The sequence below is a fragment of the Oryctolagus cuniculus genome, chromosome 12 (assembly GCF_964237555.1).
Source record: "Oryctolagus cuniculus chromosome 12, mOryCun1.1, whole genome shotgun sequence".
NCBI classification, from domain to species: Eukaryota; Metazoa; Chordata; class Mammalia; order Lagomorpha; family Leporidae; genus Oryctolagus; species Oryctolagus cuniculus.
In genome coordinates, this window is record NC_091443.1 from 83835210 (window position 1) to 83858919 (window position 23710).

The 23710-nt window shown below is 45.4% G+C and overlaps 1 protein-coding gene across 2 annotated transcripts in view; it reads right to left on the bottom strand.

Moving 5' to 3' along the window:
• Positions 1 to 23710, bottom strand: part of RORA (RAR related orphan receptor A) — a 763877-nt gene that overhangs the window by 441204 nt on the left and 298963 nt on the right. The window contains exon 2 of one of the 2 annotated variants that reach the window (XM_051821923.2): positions 12080 to 12226. The exons of the other annotated variant lie outside the window; for it this stretch is intronic. Coding sequence (XP_051677883.1) covers positions 12080 to 12226 — 147 coding nt within the window. The remainder of the gene's footprint in view (positions 1 to 12079; positions 12227 to 23710) is intronic. 2 annotated transcript variants of the gene reach the window in all.

Genomic DNA, 23710 nt, shown 5'->3' on the forward strand with positions numbered 1-23710 from the left:
CCATCCATGTGGGAGACCTAGACTGAGTTCCAGGCTCCCAGTTTGGGCCTGGTCTAGCCCTGGATATTGTGGGCATCTGGAGAGTGAACAAACAGATGGAAAATCTTGCTCTTTCTGTCTCTGTCTCCCTGCCTTTCAAATAAAACAAAACTAAAACGTAACATTCAGAAGACTCCAAGGCAGGAGAAAGGGCTTTCGGAGACTATGGAATTGAGGAATTTTAGAGGAGAATGGTAATAATCTTCCACTCTATCACCTTCCCAGTTAATCTACTTCTATTGGTTGCCTAAGCTTGATCTCATGGCCTTACTCGCACACAAAGGAAGCAGAAGTTCAGAATAAAGTAATACTTTGAAGGTAATATAATTGAATGGACATGGGATTTAAACCCATGGCCATTTGTGTCTAAAGCCCACATTACTTTTTTTGCTGTATCACCTAGATTCTCAATCACTGTTACTTGGGACTATCATTAGTAGGTCACCCATTTTAGGTCTTTCTTGGGCTTAAGATCACCAAGTTTTGCTAGCATTCAAATAAGGTTCCCAAGAAGGATAAGTTGGGAGCTACAGCTATGGAAGATGAAGGTGACTACCTATCCTAGGGTTTGCCACTAAGAGTAGGCTCTTAAAATTGCTGTTTTCTTCCTTAAAAGTACAATGACACAACTGTTATAATATTGACAAATCTTCAAGTATCCTCAATGTCAAGACAGAATTTTGTATGACAGATTCTTTTGCTGATGATTTAGACAACTGTATTCTTGTTTTTCTGTTATATTATTTTTGGTATCCCAGAACAACATGCTACTCTGTAAAACCATGGATGCAGGAAACTTCAGAGTAATATTTTTCCTTTTTTAAAAAATTATTTATTTATCCATTTATATTGATTTGAAAGGCAACAGAGAAAGAGAGAGGGAGAGATCTGCCATACGCTGGTTTACTCCCCAAATGAACTCAATGGTCAGGACTGTAGCAGGCCCAAGCCAGGAGCATGAAACACAATCCAGTTCTCCTACATGGGTGGCAGGGACCCAAGTACCTGAGCCATACCTGCTGTCTCCCAGGGTGTATAGTAGCAGAAAGCAAGAATAATAAGTATAATGTGTGGGGAGCAACTCGGACTAGACTAAGTTACTGGAATTAAGACTTATTCTATGCATCTGCTCTCCCACAATATGGCGCTGGGAGAGGAGGCAACAGCTTCTACCCAGCTGCCTCTCACCAACTTGACAAGCTGCAGGAGCTGCTCCTGATTGGAGGAGAGCAGCGTACTCGGCGTGTGGGCAGCCGAGTTAAGATTGGCGGAGGAGGACTATAAAGGAGGAGAGAGACGGCATGCACCAGGAACATCTAAGGGGAACATCTACCTGAAGGAACACCTGTGCAGCCCCCGAGAGAGCTGGCCGGCGGTGTGCCACTCCCCCGCGGAAGTGGGGAATGTGGCAAGGGGAACTGCCCTTCCACGGAGGTGGAAGGGACGGTAGCCAACCCGGGAAGGACCAGCAGCCAACCCGGGAAGGACCAGCAGCCAACCCAGGGAGGGCCGAGCAGACCAAAGAACAGCGCAGGGTCCTGTGTCGTTCCTCCACGAAGAGGGGGAGCGACATAATGGTGCCGTGACTCGGATATGAAGCCTAGGCAGGGTTTAGTGTCGTTCCCCCATGAAGACGGGGAGCGACAATAATGATTATAGCCAGAACCTTTCAATACGGGACATGGGTATCCCAAGCAATAGCTTAACTGCTATGCCAAATACCTACCCTAGTAGTATTTTCTTACATTAAATTTATTTAAGGAAGATTGATGAAACCCTGACAGTATTACTTGGGTCTTGGGGTTCATCGACTCTGGATCAAAATGTATTGGCCTAAATCCCAACTTGGCTTTACTCAATACTTCCTGGACACTATATTATTCCACCATTGAATGGACCCAATCGTACAATGTAGTTAACTTCCTAATATCTATTAGTAAGAAATGGATGATAGAGAAGAAGGACAAAAACTCAAACACCTGGTCCACTTAAACCTAACCTGCAGGCCTACAATTCTTTTCACAGAGACACATGCCATAGACATCCATGCTTATATCACCCAAGGTCATGTATAAGACTGTTCACAAAGCCACCACTCATAATACCTCAGAAATACTCTCAATTCTACCAAAACAGAACAGGGAAATTATGGCCTATTGATCACAAGATCCTATATAGATCAATGAAAAGGAAAGACCTGTCAGAAGCATTAATACAGGTGAGTTTCACACACATAGTATTAAGCAAAACCAGTCATACATAAGGGACTACATATCACATAATTGCTTTTCTATGAAGGTTAAAATACATGAAACCCAGGCATGGCACTACAAGTCAAGACTATGGCCTCTTAGGATGGTGACTAGCAAGGTCATGAAGTGGCTTTGGGGATGCAGGTACTATCTCCTGACATAGGTGGAGGCGCTTTGATGGATTCACACAAAAATTCATTGAGCTGCATGAGTATGACTTGTGCATATTCTGAGGTATTTGTTACCTGATGGATTTTAATAGAACATTTTCAACGAACAGAGTTCATTTCCCATCACCATCACTTATAGTACGTTTTTGAAAATTCATTTTACCTTTCTGTTGCATCTTCCTTATCTGAGAAGTCACAGTAACACATCCCTCTTACAGGGTTACTGTGAGGACCTAATAGAATGCTGAATGAAAAACACCCAGCCCTGAACCCACCACATGGGATGTGCTTAATATATTCACTATTTATTTCTTTTAAATTTAATGTTAAGTACTGAATATGTCCAAAACGAAAGAGAACAGGAAGATACCCATGGCTCATCATCCAACTTTAGTTAAACTATGGCCAATTTTATTTTATCTTTGTCCCTCCCCAACCATTAAAAATTAATGCATAGTTTGAAGATATATACTTTTATCCATATACACATATTAGTATCATCTTTAAGAAATAACTTTAAAAACAATCATAAAAAAAGTCTGGGGGTAGGGTGGGATGAACAGGTAGAAAACACAGGAACTTGGGGCAGTGATACTGCTCTGTGTGATACTATAATGATGGACACATGCCACCACACACTTGGCCAAACCCATAGGATAGAGAATAAGAATAAACCCTAATGTGAACTATGAACTTGGAGAGACTGTGATGCATCAGTATGGGTTCACTGATTATCACAGGTACTGTTCTGGTGGCAGGTGCAGACAGGGAGGGGGGTTGTGTGTGTGGATGGGACACAGGTTTACGGAAAATCCTGAACCTTCTCAATTTTTCCAGGAGTCTAAAATTTCTATTAAAAAAATGACAACTATTTAAAAAATACTCACATCACCATCATTGTGAAGTGCTTAACGAGTTACCCCAATTCACCCACAACAGTCGTTTTACAACTGCTTTGCTCATACCACACCCAAAATAAGATGTAGTTGGTGTGGACTTTTAAAAAATTATTATTCTTAATCCATTCCATCTCTTAACAAACTATAAGGAAAATGGATACGGAGTCTGTCTCTGACACCTGCCCACCCATCACAGAATATTTGGCAGATCAAAAAAAGGTACTATCAGGAAGGCTCCTGAAACATCCAGAGCTTCCGTTCATAGCCTTCTGAATTCTTCAGAACCATGGACGGCTGCTTTCACCGTCACAGACCAGACCCTTTAGCACAAGACAGGAAAGCAGCTACAATTGTCACACAACATGCTGAAGAATCTGGAAAGGGCATTTCCAGGAAGACAGACAAGGCATAGTATCTGCTCTCAACTGTTTACAAGAATCAAGTGTTTGAAGCTGCTCCGATACACACACTGCCCAACTTAAGGCAACAGGAAATCAGACAGGACCCATGCTTTGCACTTTGTACTATTCAGCACTGAAAGCTCTCGTGTTTTTCTTGCACACTGCATGCTGTCCACTGAAGTGCGAACAAAGGCAAGCTCAGGTACCCAAGCAGTGTTCTACCTTGTGATGATTCCTTCAAAAAAGATGGTCTCTTGGACTACACGTCTTGAAGTTCTTCCTCTAGAGGAAGCATCTTTCTGCATTTTATTAAATAAGCAGTTAGTGTTTTTTTCCCCAACCCTCTTCCTCACAACCCAAGGGAAGAGCCTTCATTTTATTGATTTGTGTCTTCCCCACTTCAGCACAGCACCTGGCGAATGGACAGTCCTCAACAAATGAGTTTGAGACAAACTAGTGAATGAGAGGGAGCAGAGGCTGTGGGGAAAACACTGGGCTGGGAGCTGCAAGCCTGTGGTCTGGGCCTCTCTTGCTCTTAGGACTTGGGGTGACTTGAGCCTCTACCTCCCAAGGGCTCCAATGATCTCCAGGATCTCGCCCGACTCTTAAAAAGGGAATCCATAATGTCAGAAAGTATTTATTTTACTTCTTACTTTGCAGTGTTGAGCCCTCTATTTGTTAACACCTAGATACTAACTGCGAAGCAGAGGACCCCAGCCTTTCACAGCAGTCCACAGCAAAGACACTGTGTTCTGCGAGCTGCCCTGTAACTTATAGGTCTATCATGTCCCCACTGCAGATGCCAGTGGCAGCAACCCCACCCAGAACAGCCTAAAGGAACCCTCCCATCTAACTCACCCAACAGGCACACCACGTGTTGGATGTGTGCCAAGTGAGTGGCACTGGGAGCCAGGCATAGCCGGGGTTCAGAAGGCTTCTCTTTCCCAGTTAGTCCATGTCTGACCCTGCTGTAAGAGCAGCTGGGGTGACTGACCTTCGTCATGGCCAGTCACAGGGCACTGAAGTTTAAGAGGTAAGCACTGGCAGGGGTGAGCACAGGTAGGGTTGGCCTATGAAAACTTACCATGTGCGTGAAAACGACCTTGGCACTTGCTCCCCTGTTTCCTGCCATCCATCCACACCCTCTTTACACTATCTCACTCCAGAAAAGAACTCTGGCTTTCAGCTTGTTGACAACTCATCTCCTGATGGTGTTAGCTGATGACTTCTCTGAGGCTTATGGTGTGACCAATATGGATGCAGGAAGAACAGAAGGGAGGTGCTGAGTTATATTTACTCGGCTCTCTTTCACCCACTTACAATGAAGCACACAGCTGGGATGAGTATTCTCTTGCTTTTTAAAGCCTTTTTTATAGCACCACTACCACCAAAATATGCTCATATTATACAAACAATAAAAACAGATTAGAACAAAGAGGAAACCAACGTTACCACGTATGACAGTTGTTGAAATTCTTTCATACAGTTATCAATGCATATATTTCTTAAATGTCCACAATTATATTCCCACCCAACAGATAATGGAATTATATTTTTAATAGAACAGAAATTCTATTCTATTCTATTTTATTCTAATGGATAGAAGCATGTAATTCTATTGTATGATTATATTTTTTTGGTTTACTGAAGTGGGGAGTTGTATTTTGAGAGGGAATTCTTAGAAACAGAAAGCTTCTAGGATACAAAGGAATGAATGTTTTGTGGTAGAACAAATTGCTAAGGCAAACAGACTTCCCTAGTCCATCTTCAAATCTCCAACTAGAAAAGCCTCTTTATCTTCAGCCCCTCTCAGGTACCACTCAGTGACTTGTCAGCATTCAGACACTCACAGCTCTAAAGGCAGGCCTGGGAAAAGAACTGGACTTAAAGTCAGAAAACCTGGTCTTTTACCAGCTCAGGGACCTTGGACATGTTACTCAACCTCTCCATCTTGGAATGCCCTATTAGTTAGTGAAGAACAGATACACAGTAAAATTAGTGGAGTGATAATACAGAAGTGGCTCAAGGAGGCAGCCAGATAACAGGGTGAAAATAATTCGTAAACCATGATTGCATAGAGATCCAATGAACACCTATTGATAATACATGTTACCATTTTCAAGAATTCAAATGTCATCTAACAATTGAGAAAGCTCTTGCATGTTGCATTCTGGACTGGATTCTGGCTGCAGCCATAGTTGTAGAATGCTCTCTGGATAGCATTATTGGAAACTTGTCATTATTTGAAAGTTTCTCATGCTGAGACATCCCCCAGCTCAGAGTTTGTCACCTTTAGATTACCTATCTTTTCTAGATAGGTTCAACTCCCAAGGGAACACTTGCGATGTTCCCACATTCAACCCTAAAGAGGACAGGCTGGACCAGGAGACCAGCCAAGAGATGTCAGGTTACACCATTGTTCAGGGCAACAAAGCACTGCTCTGTTTCCCTGCGCCTCTCCAGGGCCACAGAACTAATAACACATTGTACAGCCCACAAACACTCTGGCTCCTGCAGACAGCCAGGTTGTCCTCAGAGGGGAGTCATGGCCAGCCCCAGGCAGGTCCTCATGGAACTTGTCCCCACAGCTCCACTACTCAAGGAAAATGCTCCATGCCTGACACCTAGCATGATCATCTGACTGGCCATCCCAGGCACAGCACTTTGCCTTTCTGGTCCTAGTCCTCAGTTTCCTCATCAGGAACATGATCCAGTGACTACCTGGAGTCCTTCTTACTCAAAATTTCACAGATCTGCAAGTTCTGGTTCATTTTGTGTTCTGATTGGTCCCCAGCACAGTGCCTGTAGTAACACAGGCTCAAGAGTAGGACCTGCTGAATGAATGAGGGGTGAATAAATGAATGGAAACTCTGTGGCTGCCATGCATGGAAACATCACAGTGTAACTTCTCTGCATTATTGAGTTTTGTCTTGTTCATCTTGCACACAGATCTGGATGCAAAAATGAAAGTAAAATTTTTGTGGAAATAAAGAATAAATAAATGGATGGTTGGATAGATACATGAATGGACTGCAATCACTTTTATTCATGAGTTCTTTCCATAGGATGGAACCTTCTGGAAAGCTAGAGCAACAGAGGAAACACCTGGCACTTTCTAAGAGAGCCTTTTGCCACATATCCACAGACCACAATGACTCGCTGAAGAAAGAGCCGTTCAACACAAAGCAGCTGGCAATGCATGTTCCCTGATTGTGAACTAAAGAAGAATTTATTCTAAGGGACTATCCTGTAAGTACTTAATTTAAGGATCAACTTAATCCTGAATGTACTGAAACACTCAGCTCTTGAAAACACAATTAAAATTCTAGATTGGAAGCTCAAAGCCAACCACAAAACCACATAGACTGAGTAGGCCTATACTTGCCTGGGGAACCAAAAAGAAATTCAGAAAATAGTAGTTGGCAAATAAATAAACCAATTGCTTTCTAGAGGTGGAAGTGCTACTACAATGGGAAGGGAAACAAAATGGACCTCTGTTTTCTGAGATCTTTAGAACAACAAACGATTCTGAGATCTTCTGATCCTACCAACTTATTTCACAAGGGGGGAATCTGATGCTTGATTTCCCCCAAGTCACATAGCAAGTTCATGGATGAACTTGGACTGTGCCTGGGGCTTCCAGCAATTTCTACTGGGCCGCATTGGCTTTCCAGGCAGGCTGACAGCAATGTTGGCAATAAAGCACAGAATAGGCACAGGTTCCTCTAGAAAGTGCCAGACAGCACGCAGGCTGGGGTGTGAGGTGCACACACAGCTCATATCCTCAGAGAGGTCTACCTGAGCTACCTGAGCTTCCAAAGTTTTTTTTTTTTTTTTAAAGTTTTGAATTGTCGGGTGAAGAGTGTCAAGGAGCAGACATACCCTCTTCCCTCCTTTGTTCTTCTCTTTGAGCCGGGTCCACTGGAGGAGTGTTGTATGGTGCCCCTGCTGGGTCTACAAGGCCCCTTTTCGGTTCAATTAATGAGCCATAAATAACCCAATGAAGGTGTCAACAAAGAGGGTAATTTATCATACCTTGTCAGGAGCCCGAGCCTTGTGAGGCGAACGCTCATTCACAGTCTGGTGCAACATGTTAAGATTTATTCCTGGCTAGGTCCCTACTCCTCCAGATCTCCCCCTCCCCCAAATCAAAATTTATCTTCCACAGGAATCCTCACAGGTGCGCTGCTTTGACAAATAAGCTATGAAGTCTGGTATTCATCACCGGCTGGTCTTTGTTGGGATGAAGGCAGCAGGAAATAAATTTATTTTAGAGGGAAGGTACTTGTGATTCAAACACGCTCAAGGGGAGCAACGAGGTTATTTCCTTCGTCCTGGTTCTGCAAAAGGAGAGAGGGAGATAATGCCAGGGCAGTCTCTTTCTTCATTATTTACTACTTGGTGGAAGAACGGTCAGGACTTTTTGGAGATGTGCCCTTAGCTGCCAGTATGGAAGCTCCAGTCACTTCTCTTGGAAGCGTTGAGTTGGAAAATCTTACACTGGAGGAGAAAGGGCTAGGAGACATCTGAGATGCTCAGAACTGCTGCATCAGGAGGTTTTGCAGCTTGTGTATCCAAATTTGAGTTTCCTTAAATCACTGTTTTTGTACAATGCCTACTTGGGAATGCTTGTTAAAATACAGATTCCCAGGCCTCCCAGCCGTTACCCCCATTTCACAGAGATTCTGATCCAGGAGGAGAGTCTAGGGCAGAGTCCCAAACACTTGTATTTTGGCAAACTCTCTTCTCAGCTTGTATTCAGAGGTGCACAGTTTGTGGGACACCAAGACATGCTATTTGGATCCACAGCCCATCTATTTGAATGTTCTGTCATGATGGACAGCTTTCTTTATCTGCCTTAGCATGGCAGCCACAAGTCACTGATGGCTACTGAGCACTTAAAACATGGCCAGTGAGGAAGAGAAACTCAGTTTCTTAAATTTACTTAATGTTAATTTGCTCACAATGATGTAGCAATGTCGCTAGTGGCTACCATACTGGACAATGCAGTTCTCATGCACGGCTCTGCATATTTGAATTCTGGACAAAGGCAAACTAAAAAACTCCACCTGCACGGAGACCTGATACACCAGTCTCCTCCCACTCCCCCTTGTTGCGACAGTTAGTAAATATCCCAAGCCTCTGGGGAGCGCCCTATTTAGTCACTTCTGAACAACAAGAGGAAGAGCCATATCCTCCCTGCTCCATTCCCAAGTTCTATGCAGGTGGAGAGACAGAGATTCAGTTCCTCAGCACCTTTTTTGGTGGGAGCATAAGATGTAGTTATGGGCTCTTACCACCAGGTTCCTTGGCTCCCAATAGGGCAGAGATGGGAGGCACAGATACACAAGTGACCCAGCACCAGGGGTACACCGACGGAAGCCATGTTCAAGGAGTCCTCAGCCCCTCTGCTGATGGGAATACTTCCAGATGTGAGGGACTCCCTCCCCATTTGGGAATTAATGAGACAGCCTAGTGCTTCTGCACTCAATTCAGGGAGACAGCATAGATTCCAGAGTTTCCTCACTGAAGCATCTAAGGCAGGCTCCTCACTGCCTCTGTCTGTTGTCTCCAGGCACACTTTGCACGTGGGAATAGTCATCACCTGCTCACCTGCTGGCCTGTGGAGCCTGTGCGGTCCAGGAGGAGACATGGCCACTCAGCTCTCACTGAGCCCTGGGCCTGGCCCAGTGGACCCTGGTAGGGCATAACCAGCATGTAGTAAAGTCAGACTGTAGGCCCTGCCAGTCTTTCTCAAGGCTACAAATCAGAAGGGCAGGTGATCCCTGAAAAGCAGAATGTGGCCTGTTCTCTCAAGATAAAAGGTCACAGGTACTCCCTTTTTAGAGTATGGGGAAAAGGACCTGCCCCACAATAGACCCCTCTATTTTTTTATACATTATATTTGAGAGGGAGGTGGGCACTGGAGCCACTCGGAACAGTGGCTCTGAGGAGAAATGCATGTGCGAGGGAAAAATCCCATGTGGGAAAGTGAAGGTTTCTCTGCCTACAGCAACAGAAGGATTCCAGGCCTGTGAGTGGGGCCAGGCAAGCCTGAGCAAGTCTCAGGCATCAGGTCATCTCGAGGGGAGGGCTGCCACCTGGCCAGAGATCCCGAGTCACTCTACCAGAGAGCGAGGGGTCTCTGCTAGAGCCACTACCACTGCCTGTCACCCCACACCCCTCCCACATGTCTTCCTTACCCCTCTGGCTCCTCTGGGTAGGAGGAATCACAACCCATAGCTGTGATGGAGAGGGGAGGGAGGAGAGGCCGGGTTCCAGCCTCCAGAGCTCCAGCTCTGCCAGGCTCGCAGAGTCTTTCAAGTCTCCGACATCTGATTCCTCCTTTCTTCTCACCAAGTGGCCTTATTTTGCCTCTAGAAAAATAGGTGCTGGTATGAAAAGTTGTGTGCCTGATGCCAAGACTTAATCTCTACAGCATCTTACATAGAGCTAAAAGTGCCCCTTCCTGCACACAGAGTTCCACAGAACTCCTGAAGGTCACTGGCCATCAGGAGGGCCTGAAGACCAAATAGGAGGGCAGGAAAAGAAGGAAGCTGATCTGGCAAAAGATCTCAGTCCCCTGCCCCAAGTTCGTCTGTCTCATGATGGCAGCAGCTCCAAAGTAAAACAGTTGGTTGATTTCCGGCTCAGTACGCGTTTGCTCAACATTAAAGCAAGGTTGGAGAGCCACGTGAAGCTGCTGCGTTGGCTTGACACCCTGGTCTAACACAAACTAAAGGACAGAAATCTGCGTCTGCAACTGACCAGTGGGACCTATCCTAATCCTCAATTCTCAAACCATCCTCTGGAACAGTCTTAAATGAAGGGATGCTTTCCAAAAATTGATGATTCAATGGTTGAGGAAGAAGGGGAAATTTCTGCTTTGAATAACACAGCAGTACCAATGTCTTTGAATTCACCCTGAAAACAAACTTTGGTGTTCCTGTGGGTGGAAAGAGATCATGGTGTCTGAAATTTCCAAGATTACTAATAATGGGAAAATGTAAGAGGCTTGAGAAGGGAAAATACTGGAGTGGCAACAGGTAAACAGATGTGAGACATGGAGGTGCCATGAGCAGATCTGGATTAAGTTCCATTCCCCCAGGAACCCAGTGCAATAGAAAAGCAGGGGAAGGCAGAACCTTGCAAACTCTCTTTCAACTGAGATCAGGACTAGGGCATTCTGGATCTTCCAAAAGAAAAAGAATTATTATTATTATTATTATTAAGAATCATCAATTCTCACAGATATCACAACCATTCACTTGTAGTTGTTCATTTAGTTGGGGAAACTGAGGTCTCTCTAAGATCAAATAACTAACGTGGTAGGTACATAAAAAGGTTTCTATTAATGTGTTACCTCCCAGTGTCAAGTTTCTCCATGCATAGTAAGGAAACAATTTCCATGCAATAGCCTGAGAAATGCAACTTGCATCTGCCTGGAGCTATGGCCCGGAGAAATGCGCAGCTTCCTTCAGATCCTGTGTGCCATTTGTTGGGGTGGGTAACCGGTTGGGAAACCTCCCAGGAAACCACAGTTCCTGCAAATGACTCAGTAGGTGGTTCTGACTCCTCTGAGTCAGAACCAAGCCTATGGCCCAGCCCCATGCCAAGGCTCCCAAGCGTTGCTGAGAGGTTCTGGGCCTGGCTGGCATGTGATACTGAGGCCCTCTGGTGTTCACCTGCAAAGGGATGAGTGTTCTTTCTGATAAGCGATCAAGGAACACAGACCAGAAGAGCAGCTGAATTCACTCAGCGGCTCATCTCTCTTGCCTCGCAATCCCTGGAGAGTTCTGCTGGCTTTCTACAATAGGCAACCTTCCATTTAAAAGCTTACTCCTTCTCTTTGCCCAGGAGCTTCCAGGGGCCTCCCACTGTCATGAACTTGTGGACACAGAATGTGTAGTCCTAGCTTTGATTCTGCTGCTTCGTAGGACTGTGACCTGGAGCAAGTCTCCTGCTGTGGGCATCAAGCACCACCCATTCTGATTCCAACATCAGCCCAAAGACCTCTAGGGCCATAGTGATCATATCAGCCTCCTAACCCAAATTTTCCATTGGCTCCCCAGTCCACAGAATTATGTTCAAACTCTGCAGCCTGGTACTCAAATCCCAGCCCAGCTTTTATGCCTCTGCTTCCTCTATTATCCTACTTATAGCCAATATTCTGGGAAACCTGAACTAGACCCTCATGTTTCTCTCAATGCACTGGGCATTTCCCATCCCCCAGGCTCTTGCAGTCCCCTCTACTTGACATGCCCTCCCTCTGCCTCTTGATACTCTGCCTACCCTTCCCAGCCCAGACCAAGTGCTACCTCCTCCACGCAGCTCCTCCAGTTCATCTGTTGTGGAGTTCCTTTGATCTTGCAGGCCACACGTTGTTAGCACTTTCCTGCTGACAGACAGCACCCTGCTCTGAACTGCAGGCTGGTGACTTCCCTCTCCTCCTGGCTGACACACTCCTAAGGAAGAGGGGGTGGATGTTTTATTCCCATAATGCCATGATATACACATTTGTACTAATGAACAAACAAATGCACTCAGAAAATCTAGATGGATTTCTTAAAAAAATTTTTTTTTTTTTTGACAGGCAGAATGGACAGTGAGAGAGAGAGAAAGACAGAGAGAAAGGTCTTCCTTTACCATTGGTTCACCCTCCAATGGCCACTGTGGCCGGCGCGCTGTGGCCAGTGCACCGCGCTGATCTGAAGCCGGGAGCCAGGTGCTTCTCCTGGTCTTCCATGCGGGTGCAGGGCCCAAGCGCTTGGGCCATCCTCCACTGCACTCCCGGGCCATAGCAGAGAGCTGGACTGGAAGAGGGGCAACCGGGACAGAATCTGGTGCCCCGACCGGGACTAGAACCTGGTGTGTCAGCGCCGCAAGGCGGAGGATTAGCCTATTGAGCCGCGGCGCTGGCCTAGATGGATTTCTAAAATTATCTATAGCTGTGGCATTTCATCCCAGAGGTGGCTACACATCAGTAGTAAAAATCAGTCCCACCACAAGCTTTTCATATGGGAAAGGGTACAGGCGTTGGTGTGATCCATTCTGTTGGCCATTGCATTCTGTGTGTGTGTGTGTGTGTGTGTGTGTACACAGACTCCCACGAACCAGATGCAACATCTGCTTCAAAAGGGCCCAGAGAGGCTGGAATCCCTCACTTCTCTATGTGATGAGAGGTAGAAGGAGTCCTGCAGCTGGCAGTTGTTCTGGTGAAGAATCACCCACTTAACATAGCACCAGCTCCAGCTCCAACACCATATGCATCAGTGGGGGGAGAGGGGATCATGGCACCCTCTTGATAGAAAGCCAAGAGGAGACATGAGGTTTGGTTTTGCTGTGTTCAACAGGCAGCCTTGATGTGTGCTAACAAGGCTCCTGCTTCCATGTGACTAACAAGAGCTGCTGCCTGACCCATGTGGGGACCCTCCCCAAAGCCAGGATGCCTGCCCTCTGCTGGCCCAGTGGAAGCCAAATATGGTAAGAGGTGGGAGGAAGATGTTGTTCTAGCTCTTCTTCCCTGTCTCCCTCGGGAGACTAGACTGACATCCCTAAACGTGAGCAAAGATTGGAGTCCTTCAGAGGGCTTCTTAAAACATAAGCTGCAGGATCAAAAGCTCATTTTTGAGGTTTGGAAGAGGGCCCAAGAATTTGCTTTTCTAACAAACTCCCAGGTGCTGATGCCTTTGCTGGTCCAGGGACCACACTTTGCCAAAGGCAGCGTTAGGCCACTCCAAGAAAGACAAATGGAAGTCCACAGAGGTTAGACAAGAGATATATGACTTCTCTCTGCCTCCAGGTGCTGCCCCATTACAGTCTGGCCCCTGCTTTGCCACAGACATCTCCTTTTTGCCTATGCCATCAGCTCCATTGCCTGTTCCTTACCTACAAATAAAAGCCAAACTCCACAGCCAAGTTCCTATTGACTAAGCTCAAGCTGGGTGCCAGGCATGGTTCTAAATCCTTTATACATTATTAGCTCATCAAATGCATATGATTCTATGCAGTAGCTACTACTATGATCCCCATTTTAGAAATAACGACTCCCACAGGAGGCCCTCGGGAAATGTGTTCTGAATGAATGGGGGAAGGGATGCTCATAAGCATTTACACCGTGTACTACAGAAGGCCATCTCCATGCCAAGGGCGGCCATGAAAAAGTGAGGCACTGGCTCACTAACCAGTTGTTTGTTCCCGTACCACACCAAATAACCCGTTTGCCTGCAGTTGGCTGGGTGTTCTGGCTTTGCATAGACATCTCCTCCCTGGGAAGAAAGCCAAAGTTAATCCCTCACAAAGGATGGTTTAATAATAACCAGAAGCTGGAGGAGAACAGAAAGGAACACAATGATCCCACACCATGCAAGGCCAATGGACTGCTCAAGTTCATGGCGTTCACGCTGCCAGTACGGGTCCCTGGTGCAGCCTGACGTTTCTTAATTTGTATTGTAAAAATAGAACATGAATATGTCTCTCCTGATCATCACCACCAAATGCACCAGCAAACACATCCACGGACGCATATTACTCTAATGCTTACACTGGATCGGAAAACCAGGTCATCTTTGAGAGTCTATAAATGGACAAGCCCTCTCGGCTTATTACTTATTTATGTTTCCCGCCTTTTGCTTGACCAGCCTTGAGGCCCAAACAGAAAAACACACCAAACACAGAGTTACCAGTACAGATAAATAAAACATCAGACTCTAACTGGTAGCTTCCTTTTTCACTGCATTAGAGGGTCGGGCTTCACAAGCTAGATGCTGCAAATAAATGATCAGCAAGAAGCCACCCTTTCAGACCAGAGCAGGCAGATCAGTCCCAAGATGCGTGTTCTTCCCACAAGGCACTGGCTTTGCCCTTGCTGGAGAACATTCTTGTTTGCTGTGGCTAAGACAATAATCGCAAAGTGAGTCTGAGCTGGGTAAACTGAGAATGATGTTTTTGAACTTGTCACCACCAGCTAAAATTTCTGGGCCACCTGCAAAGGTTTCCCTCTGTACTGTGCCCTGCTGCTGCCCAGTCTCAAGGTTCACCATGGAAATGCTGTTCATGGGGACATCTGTCCATGAGATCATCAGAGTCCCTGTATGAAGGTTCAGCAGAAAAGAAGACCATCTACCCCAGGATCCAAGGCTACTGGTTGTTCCTGGTATCTATGGCCCTGGGGAGCCCTTCTTTGGTAAAATGAAGACCCACTTGGGGTCCTTATGGAGCAAACATTTCTCCTGCCCACTTCTCAGCTTAGCCTGGTGCTATGTTGCCTGCAGCAAGCCTCCGATGGAGAGATCTGTTGTAACCAGCAACACAGGGGTGTGTTTCCAGAAACTGCCTGGATTGAGAAGTAGATGGCCTTCTCACACATGTGTCAGGCTTCAGCCTTGGCTGGGAAGCCCTCACTTCTCTGCCCCCAATAGCTACAGAAGTGAGAAACTGGCTTCAGCATTCTGCTACCATCACCACCACCAAGCCCCTCAAATGCAGACCACAGGGCTCTATCCACCTCTGAGGAAGACCAACAAGGAGCACTCAGCCTACATGACAGAAATTGCCCACAACCTCACTGCAGCAACTGTTAAGAAACAAGCCCTGGGCCTCAATATTTCCTCTGTTCATTGTACAGAGAATGAATTACCTCTGAGTTAGAAAAATGGGCAATCACTAATCATGCAGTGCAGGAGACAGGCATTCTGATGGGCCAGAGAAGATGGCAGAAATGCTTAGATGCCAAGGACTGTGTTTCTGAACCCACTAAGGCAAAATCATGGCCATGAATACAAAGCACCGTGGGTGTCAGGTTTGCTTCTCAGGTGGAGTCTCAGAGCCCACGCTCTGTGAAAGAGGCAGTGTCTGTCTTGTGTTGTTTGTCTTACAGTAACAACTGGCGACACCAACTGAGCACTGTGTGGAATGCTCAATGTTAGATTACCTCATTTCTTCCTTACAGTTTTATGAGGGAAGATACCATTGTAAATCCACGTAGTAGATGAGGCAAGTGAGGTGCACAGCAGGCAAAGCTGGAATTAGAACTCAGAAGCCTAAAAACAGAATCCAGACTGTCCCCTTTTGCCTCCTTGTCTTCCCCTGAGCGCTCTGGGAACACAGGCCCATGCAGGAGCAGTGTGGATTCTTCTAGATCGTCAGTGCAGCGTGGGATTCAAGAGTATTTCCTCTCCAAGTGATTTTTATCATTGATTTCATAAGGCTGTTATCCTGATGAAAAAGCAGCGGCCCCCAGCCGGCTGGAAGGCCAAGGTTTTCCACGTTTGGGGAAACAAACAACCATGCAGCACAGGAAAACATTATCACAGGCATCCTGCCACTGGCTGTGACCAATCAGTTCAAAGCATTGCTGATGCTGTTCCCCACAGAAGTAGAGGCAGAAGACACATGACTGATCCTTAGAGCCCATTCTCATGGGTAAGTTCTCCAATTCTGCAAACTCCAACTTGGGTCTGCCCAACACCGTGGCGTCGGATATTGCCACATCTGGCAAGGTACCACAGAAAGACTTCTGCACCTGACTGATTGCATTCAAGTCTCATCTCCAACAAGTATTACTATTCAGAGGACCTGGAGCAAGTCACTCAACCACTCTGACCATCTGCAACACTGCCAATCAAGTGAGGCTGGTGATATTTGTAATAATGGTACCTAAAGCTGTGGGCCTCACAATAAGGACCAATAAAGACACTGTGTATGAAAACAGTGACAGGGATAACAGCAAATATATCTTGATTGCTTATTAGGCCCCAGGAACCCCAAGGGATGGCAACTGTTCTTTCCATTTGCAGATGAGGTACAGGAAGGTGAGGGGGAGACAGAGACCACAGGCTTAACTTGAATCAATGTTTTTCTAGCTCCCAATAGAGCTGAGATCACCCTTAAAGGTATGCAAACAGGTTCTTGAAGGCAACAAAAAAATTTTCACTATTTGTATGTCTAAAACACAGATATATGTATACTATATAATCAGATACCATATCCATTAAAAATTCATGGAGAGAGAGATTAGGAATAACAATCTCTAACTGGGCTCCTTCAGAGACAATAATGAGGGCAAACTTGAGAAATACTGACTTAACTGCACTGCATCATTCCATTTTCCATCATTAATAAAGATGATCATGATTACTACAGCATTAGGGTTCTACAGTAGAAGGCTGCTTGCTGCCTTCAAACAGTCCCAGAGGAGCTGGGAGCCTCTTTAGCAGCCACTGTGGATGGTGTAAAGCTTAGAGGTCAAGTGCAAAGAATGCAAACACCATCACATTTAAATTCCAAAGGGCAAATCTGGCACCAATCAAAATAGCAGGGAAAGGCATCCATCACTAAGGCTACCCACTTTCCACCCTGGATCCAGGGACATATTTAGATCACTTTATACAAACTTGATAAGAGGGAAAAGCTCATATTAAAATTTTAAATTAAAGACTGGGAAAAGTTAAAATGATACTGATGCCTTTAGAACATTAATACAAGGCTGCCCACCCCTGTCAATGGGGGCACAGACAGCTTCTTTTTCCTTGGGTATTAGAAATTATTGGAAGGGCTACCCTTGCGGCACAGCTAGTTAAGTCAATGCCTATGATAAAGCATCTCATGTGAGCACTGGTTCCAGTTATGGCTGTTCCACTTCCAACCTCGCTTCCTACTGCTGCTCCTGGGAAAGCAGCAAAAGATGGCCCAAGTGCTTGGGCCCCGTCACCCATGTGGGAGACCCAAATGGAGTCCAGGCTCCTGGCTTCTGCGTAGTCCAGGCCTGGCCACTGTGTGAACCAGCAGATGGAAGCTCTCTTTCTACATCTCTCCCTTTTCTTTGTAATTCTACTTGTCAAATGAATGAATAACTCTTAAAAAATAAAAAGAAGATAATCGGAGATTTATGTGTACATGCCAACCGCTATCTGGGGATGAAACAAAAGGATAGTGGCCCGTGCCCCACTTCTTAATCGAGCCCAGCTTATTATGCAACAACTTCTGGAAGTGCATAAAAGTCCAGGACTGGCAGGAGCTTTGGCTCCAGCCATGGTGCATTAGCTCGATTCAACTTGCTACAGCCTGTGTTCCTCTGCTCTCTCAAATTCGTTTTTCTTTCCTTTTAGACAACATATTTTTCATGTATATTACAGTCAAAGGCTTACTGACTGTATCAGATAAAGAGCTCAACAAATAAATAGTAAAAAGACCACAGTTCAGCAGGAAAACAAGTATGGCTTTAAACAATCATCAAATGAAGTGATGTTCTACCTCACTCCTATAAACAAAATCTAGAAGTTACAAAATCATTAACACTATAGAAGTATATCATTCCTATCAACTTGTTTGACAAAGATTTAAAACAAGGTTTGCCAACGTATTTGCAGTGAAACTCATACATATGATTTCTTACCTTCTTTTAAAAATTTTAGTTCCCACTTTTAAAGGAGCATGTGTGGTAATTATCTTTTGGTGTTTGCCTTATTTCACTCAACCTGATATCTTCCAATTCCAGCCACTTTGCTGCAAGTGATAGAATTTCAGTCTTTTTTAGTAGCTGAATAATATTCCATTGTGTCTCAGATACCTGCCCAAGCATTGAGGCTCTTGAAACCTACCTTGGCCTCCTCACTTTTACTTCCCACTCTGCCCTCACTGAATTTGCTCTCTGGGATTGCCGGTCATTTCACTCACAGATTCACTCATTTTAGTCATCCATTTCATTTCATTGTATGTACCCAATGCCAAGGTACTTCAAAAACGGCATGGAAACAACGGAACTCAAAGATGTTTTGGTGCAAAAAAACCTTTGGGAATCCACGGTTATTTTTTCCCCATGATATGCAATTTCCACCAGGTTTCTAAAAAGGCCCTTGTGGCTAGCGAGGTGCCTCCACCATGAACCAGGCATTCTCTGAACACGATGGTCCTTTGTCTGAGAGGCCCACTCACCCGGGCCCGACTTGCCCACATTTCCCATGGCGTGAGGGGGGCTGGCGACGAAGGCCTTGAAGTCATCAGTGACTTCCCATCGTGCCAGTTGCCTTTGAGGTGCTCTTCTGAGTGAAGCACGTGGCACACATGTGCACACCTGTAACGCCAGGCCAGGCTGGTGCTGGCGTAGCTGAGATAATCCATCCAGTTGCCAGAGCGGCCGTAAGTGTTCATTTACCACTATGCGACCTGGAGCAATAATATATTATGCCTTTCGCCAGTGGGAGCCGTGCCAGCTGCAGCACAGTGCGGCCGTGGCGGCCATCCGTCACCACTCTCCTATACAACCTTTTGTTCCCCGCTCATTACAGTGAATTATAACAGGGGGACAGCACATTTTTCAGGAGAGTCTCTCCTGTTGGGTCTGAGCACTAACCCTTCCCAGGTTGTTCAAGCCGGCTGCACTAGCCCCACGCCCACACGACTTACAAGCAGGGGACAGTGTCGCTTGGCGGACTTCCCTCTCCCCAGTACTCAGAATGGCTGGGAAACAGAGTGTGTGCACAATTCTACAAGGCAGGATGAAAAACCACGCCACTCTATTGCCTATAAATGTTGGATACTGCATTTTGTTGCACTCTGTCATGTCCCAGGAGGCCTGTTGTGATATTAAATTACATTATAGTGCACTAAACAGGCCATCATTGTCAGCACTGAACTTGGCTTTGCTGCTTGGAGATGAGCAGATCACTTTCAAAGTCACAGATGGGAGTATCAGGGGTTGACACTTCTAACCTCTGGGTATTTTTAGAACATATGCATATAACTATATATAGCCAAAACCATGACAGTAAATGATGTAAGATCAGAAAAATTAGAGACTGGATCCAGGGATCAGTGACTAGGAGAAATCAAGGATAATACTTTAGGCTGAGATGACCCTGAGAAGGTCCAAACTGGAAGCCACCTTAATGCCACCAATTGTTGAGGAAACAAACCCATAATATTTCCATGCTATAGAATACTACACCAGCAGCAAAAGGGCCGAGACACTAAGGCGTGACCAATGTGGGTGAATCTCGGCAATATGTTAACTCAAGAAAATTGATCACCAAGGATATTCCACTCATACACAACTCTAGAAATGGCAAAAACACAGGGACAGAAAGCAGGTTCTCAGTTGCCAGACCTCACAGGGTTGGTGGAGGGAAGTGAGAGCAACGGGGTCCGAGGGAGACTTTAGGTCGAGGGAGCTGTTCTGCCTGTTGATCCTGGTGGTGCTCATACGATTTCACACAACCACCCAAACTCATCAAACTGTATGGCTGGTGGATTTAACAGTGTGTAGATAATAATATCTTAACAAATGGAAGTACAACAACAACAAAAACACTGACTTCAAGGAATGGTCTTGGCTCTTCCTCCATGTGACAGAAACCCTACAAGACCAGTTGTTATTTTATAAGAAAACAAGTTATACTCACTAGAGAAATATGAATGAGCCTGAGTGTGCAGAGGCCAAACACTGCAGTTTGTCTACAGCAGGGTGAGAAGCTAGCAGATAGAACGTCATGTGTCCGTTTTAGTTCAAACTGCTGATGAACTCAGGCTGGGACTGAAAGGCACTAAGATGCTGGTATGATCCAAAGAAAGGGGTTTTGTCTCCTAGGACTTCGGGTTCCTATTCCTGATCAAAGAAGGAGGTACTTTTCTCTAAAGGGAAGAGAGAACTTCTACTTTGCTTATGGCCTTGTCTAAATACTGACGGACACTGTGGACCCAAAAGGCTTCCATAGCCTAGGCAGCTCATGTCAAGAGCCTTGGGTGGTCACTGATGCCATACATAAGAGTGTTAATTGTTAAATTAACAACAGGAGTCACTGTGCACTAAATTCCCACATAAGACCTCTGTCTTCAATGAGTTGTACTATGAGAATTAACTGTAAAACTTGTTCTCAGTTTTTTATATTTTGCGTATGTGTGTGCAAATTGTTGAAATCTCTACTTAGTACAGAGTTGGTTTTCTGTTTATAAAGTTAATTGAAAATAAATCTTAACAAAGAATGGGACAGGGAGGAGGGAGTGGGGTGGGAGTGGGGGTGGGAAGGCGGGTATGGTGGGAGGAATCACTATATTCCTAAAGTTGTGCTTATGAAAATTTGATTCATTAAATAAAAGGTTTCTGAAAGAAAGAAAGAGAAAGAGAGAGAGAGAGAGAGAGAGAGACAGAGACAGAAGGGCCTGGATGGAAGGATGTTAAATTTTTTTTGAAGATTTATTGATTGATTGATTGATTGATTTTAAAGGCAGTTACAGAGAGGGAGAAGGGGAGAGTCAGAGAGAGAGGGAGATCTTGAGAACTTCCAATCACTGGTTCATTCCCCAAATGGCTGCAATGGCCAGAGCTGGACCAATCTGAAGCGAGGAGCTTCTTCCAGGTCTCCCACATTTTTGGCAGGGACTCAAGGACTTGGGCCATTTTCTGCTACTTTCCCAGGTGCATTAGCAGGGAGCTGGATTGCAGGTAGAGCAGCCAGGACTGGAACTGGTGCCCATTTGGGATGCCAGCACTGTAGGCAGTGGCTTAACCTGCTGTGCCACAATACTGGCCCCCTGCTAAAGCTTTTTAAATGATATAACTCTTTGCTCTCTTCATGTTCTTTAACATTGAAGGATTCTATTTAGCCCTTGGTCCCTAGGCTAAACCTGGCTGGTCCCAATAGCACCATCCATAGAATGTGGTGAAGTGGCAAAGACGCATGGAAGGAGGACTGCCAGTTACTTGATCTACGGGGACCTTCACAACGACCCCCCCACCCCACTCACTGAGGCTGACTGATCTCTCTGCTCCCCATGGTGGTGTTCTTGGAAGATCTCCAGTGACTTCTCTTTTATTTTTAGCTCCTTGGTGAGTGTTCATTTTGTATTCTAAGACAACTTTTAGATCTCAAGATGAGGAATTTTTGATCTTGCTGTTTTATGTAATTATGAGTCATTCCACACGTTAGCATCAGCAACCCAGGACCTCTCTCTCTCAACCCCGATCTATCTTTTTCATCTCCTCAAAGATCCTGGAGGTAAGGAAGAGTTTTTAAAGGTTTGCCCTTGAGAAGACAAGACCTGAAAACTGGATATTGGTGACTAGCACTGCTGTGATTCCCAAGAAACAGTTTCCAAAAAGCAGGGCTTTTACAAAGTTAATTATTGATTTTTGCATGACCCACCAGTCTAGTGAGCAGGCACATCTTTCATGCATAAAACTGCTAAGTGTTTAAGCAAACTCTGCCTTCCTAAAAGACTGAACGACAACATAATCCATATTCTTTCGGCAAGACTCCTCATCTTTTTGAAAATGTGGAATCCCACACCCCCAGACAATGGATCTGGCAGAGAACTAAGATACCTGCAGAATCCACAGCAAACCATACGAAGAACTGTTTACAGAGGCCCTCAGGAACCCTGCACACAGTAGGTCTTCCAGACCTTACAACTAAGTGTGGAAACTGAGTTTAATGAGCTCATGTCTCAAGGCCAAGGTCACCCCGCTTATAAACAGCAGAGCTGGGATGGATACCTGTGCTAGTGTCAGACCCAATCCCAACTCAGTGTTTTCCCCTCTACGGCTTATCATCAAACCCGAGAACCAGGCTTCTGTTTGTATTTCCAGTCACAAGGCTAATTATGTGTGAGAAGCAAGGTGTTCTGCAATTATTTGTCCATGGATAAAAAGGTGCATATATCAGTTTCCTCCTGTCTTATACTTTATTTCATACTAGGGAAAGAGCCTCCAGTATATATCCATGTGAACAGTGACCTGTAATCAGTTTAAAAGATTGTCACTTAAAAAAAATTTCCTTATTATTGATAATAACATAGAGATTAGCTGTTAGAAGACCATGCACATGTACAAACACTTATGTTTTCTCTTTATACTAGATGTCCCTATCATGCTTCAAGACACGCTCTCTCTCTTTCATCTTTAGGTTTACAAGCAAAAGTGGTAACACAGACATGCTTTGGGATGGGGATGGGGAGGACGGAAGAAGCTGAGTGTAGGCAGAGACAGTAAGACACTATTCCAAGGCTGGCACTTGCTGCCCAGACATCTTCTGGAACAAACATGGCTAATGGTATAATTGGGCCCACAGAGCTCTGCTAGAGTTGACACAGTAGCTCACTGAAGGCCAGATTTACCAGATTTTCTTTCCTACCTTTGTAGAATGGTTAAATAACAACTTTCTATCTTTAGCATGCACTGCTTTATAATTGCCTCACCCAAATCAACGAAGTTGGAGACAGGGTGCCCATCCGTGTTGGCATCATGTTCTAAATCAAGCCTGAGGAGCTACACACAGCAGCATCTTCTTATGCTGAGACTTGGCCTCCAACTATGGTTTAGACAGAAAGGTCACCTGGCTACAATGCTGGGGGGGTCAAACCAAGGTGCTGAGGAAGCCCACTAGGTTCTGCAGGACATTTTATTTTCTGTATTTATTTATTTTTTAAGTCTGACAAATTTTTTTAGAAAACAATTCTTTATTATTTTATTTATTTGATAGGCTGAGAGAGAAGTTAAGACAGAGCGAGACCTTCCATCTGCCATTTCACTTCTATATGCCTGCAAAGTCTGGGGTTGGGCCAGGCCAAAGCCAAGAGCCTGGAACTCAATCTGAGTCTCCCATATAGGTGGTAGGAACCCAAGTCCTTGAGCCATCACCTGCTGCCTCCCAAGGTGAGCCTTAGCAGGAAGCTGATCAGGAGTCGAGTGGGGACCCAAACCCTGGGGAACATCCATAAAGGATGTGGGTGCCCCAAGCAGTGTCTTAACCACTGTGTCGGATGCCTGTTTCTCAGCAGTACTTTTTTTTTTTGACAGGCAGAGTTAGACAGTGAGAGAGAGAGAGAAAGGTCTTGGTTCTGTTGGTTTATCCCCCAAATGGCCGCTACAGCTGGGGAGCTGCGCCGATCCGAAGCCAGGAGCCAGGTGCTTATCCTGGTCTCCTATGCGAGTGCAGGGCCCAAGCACTTGGGCC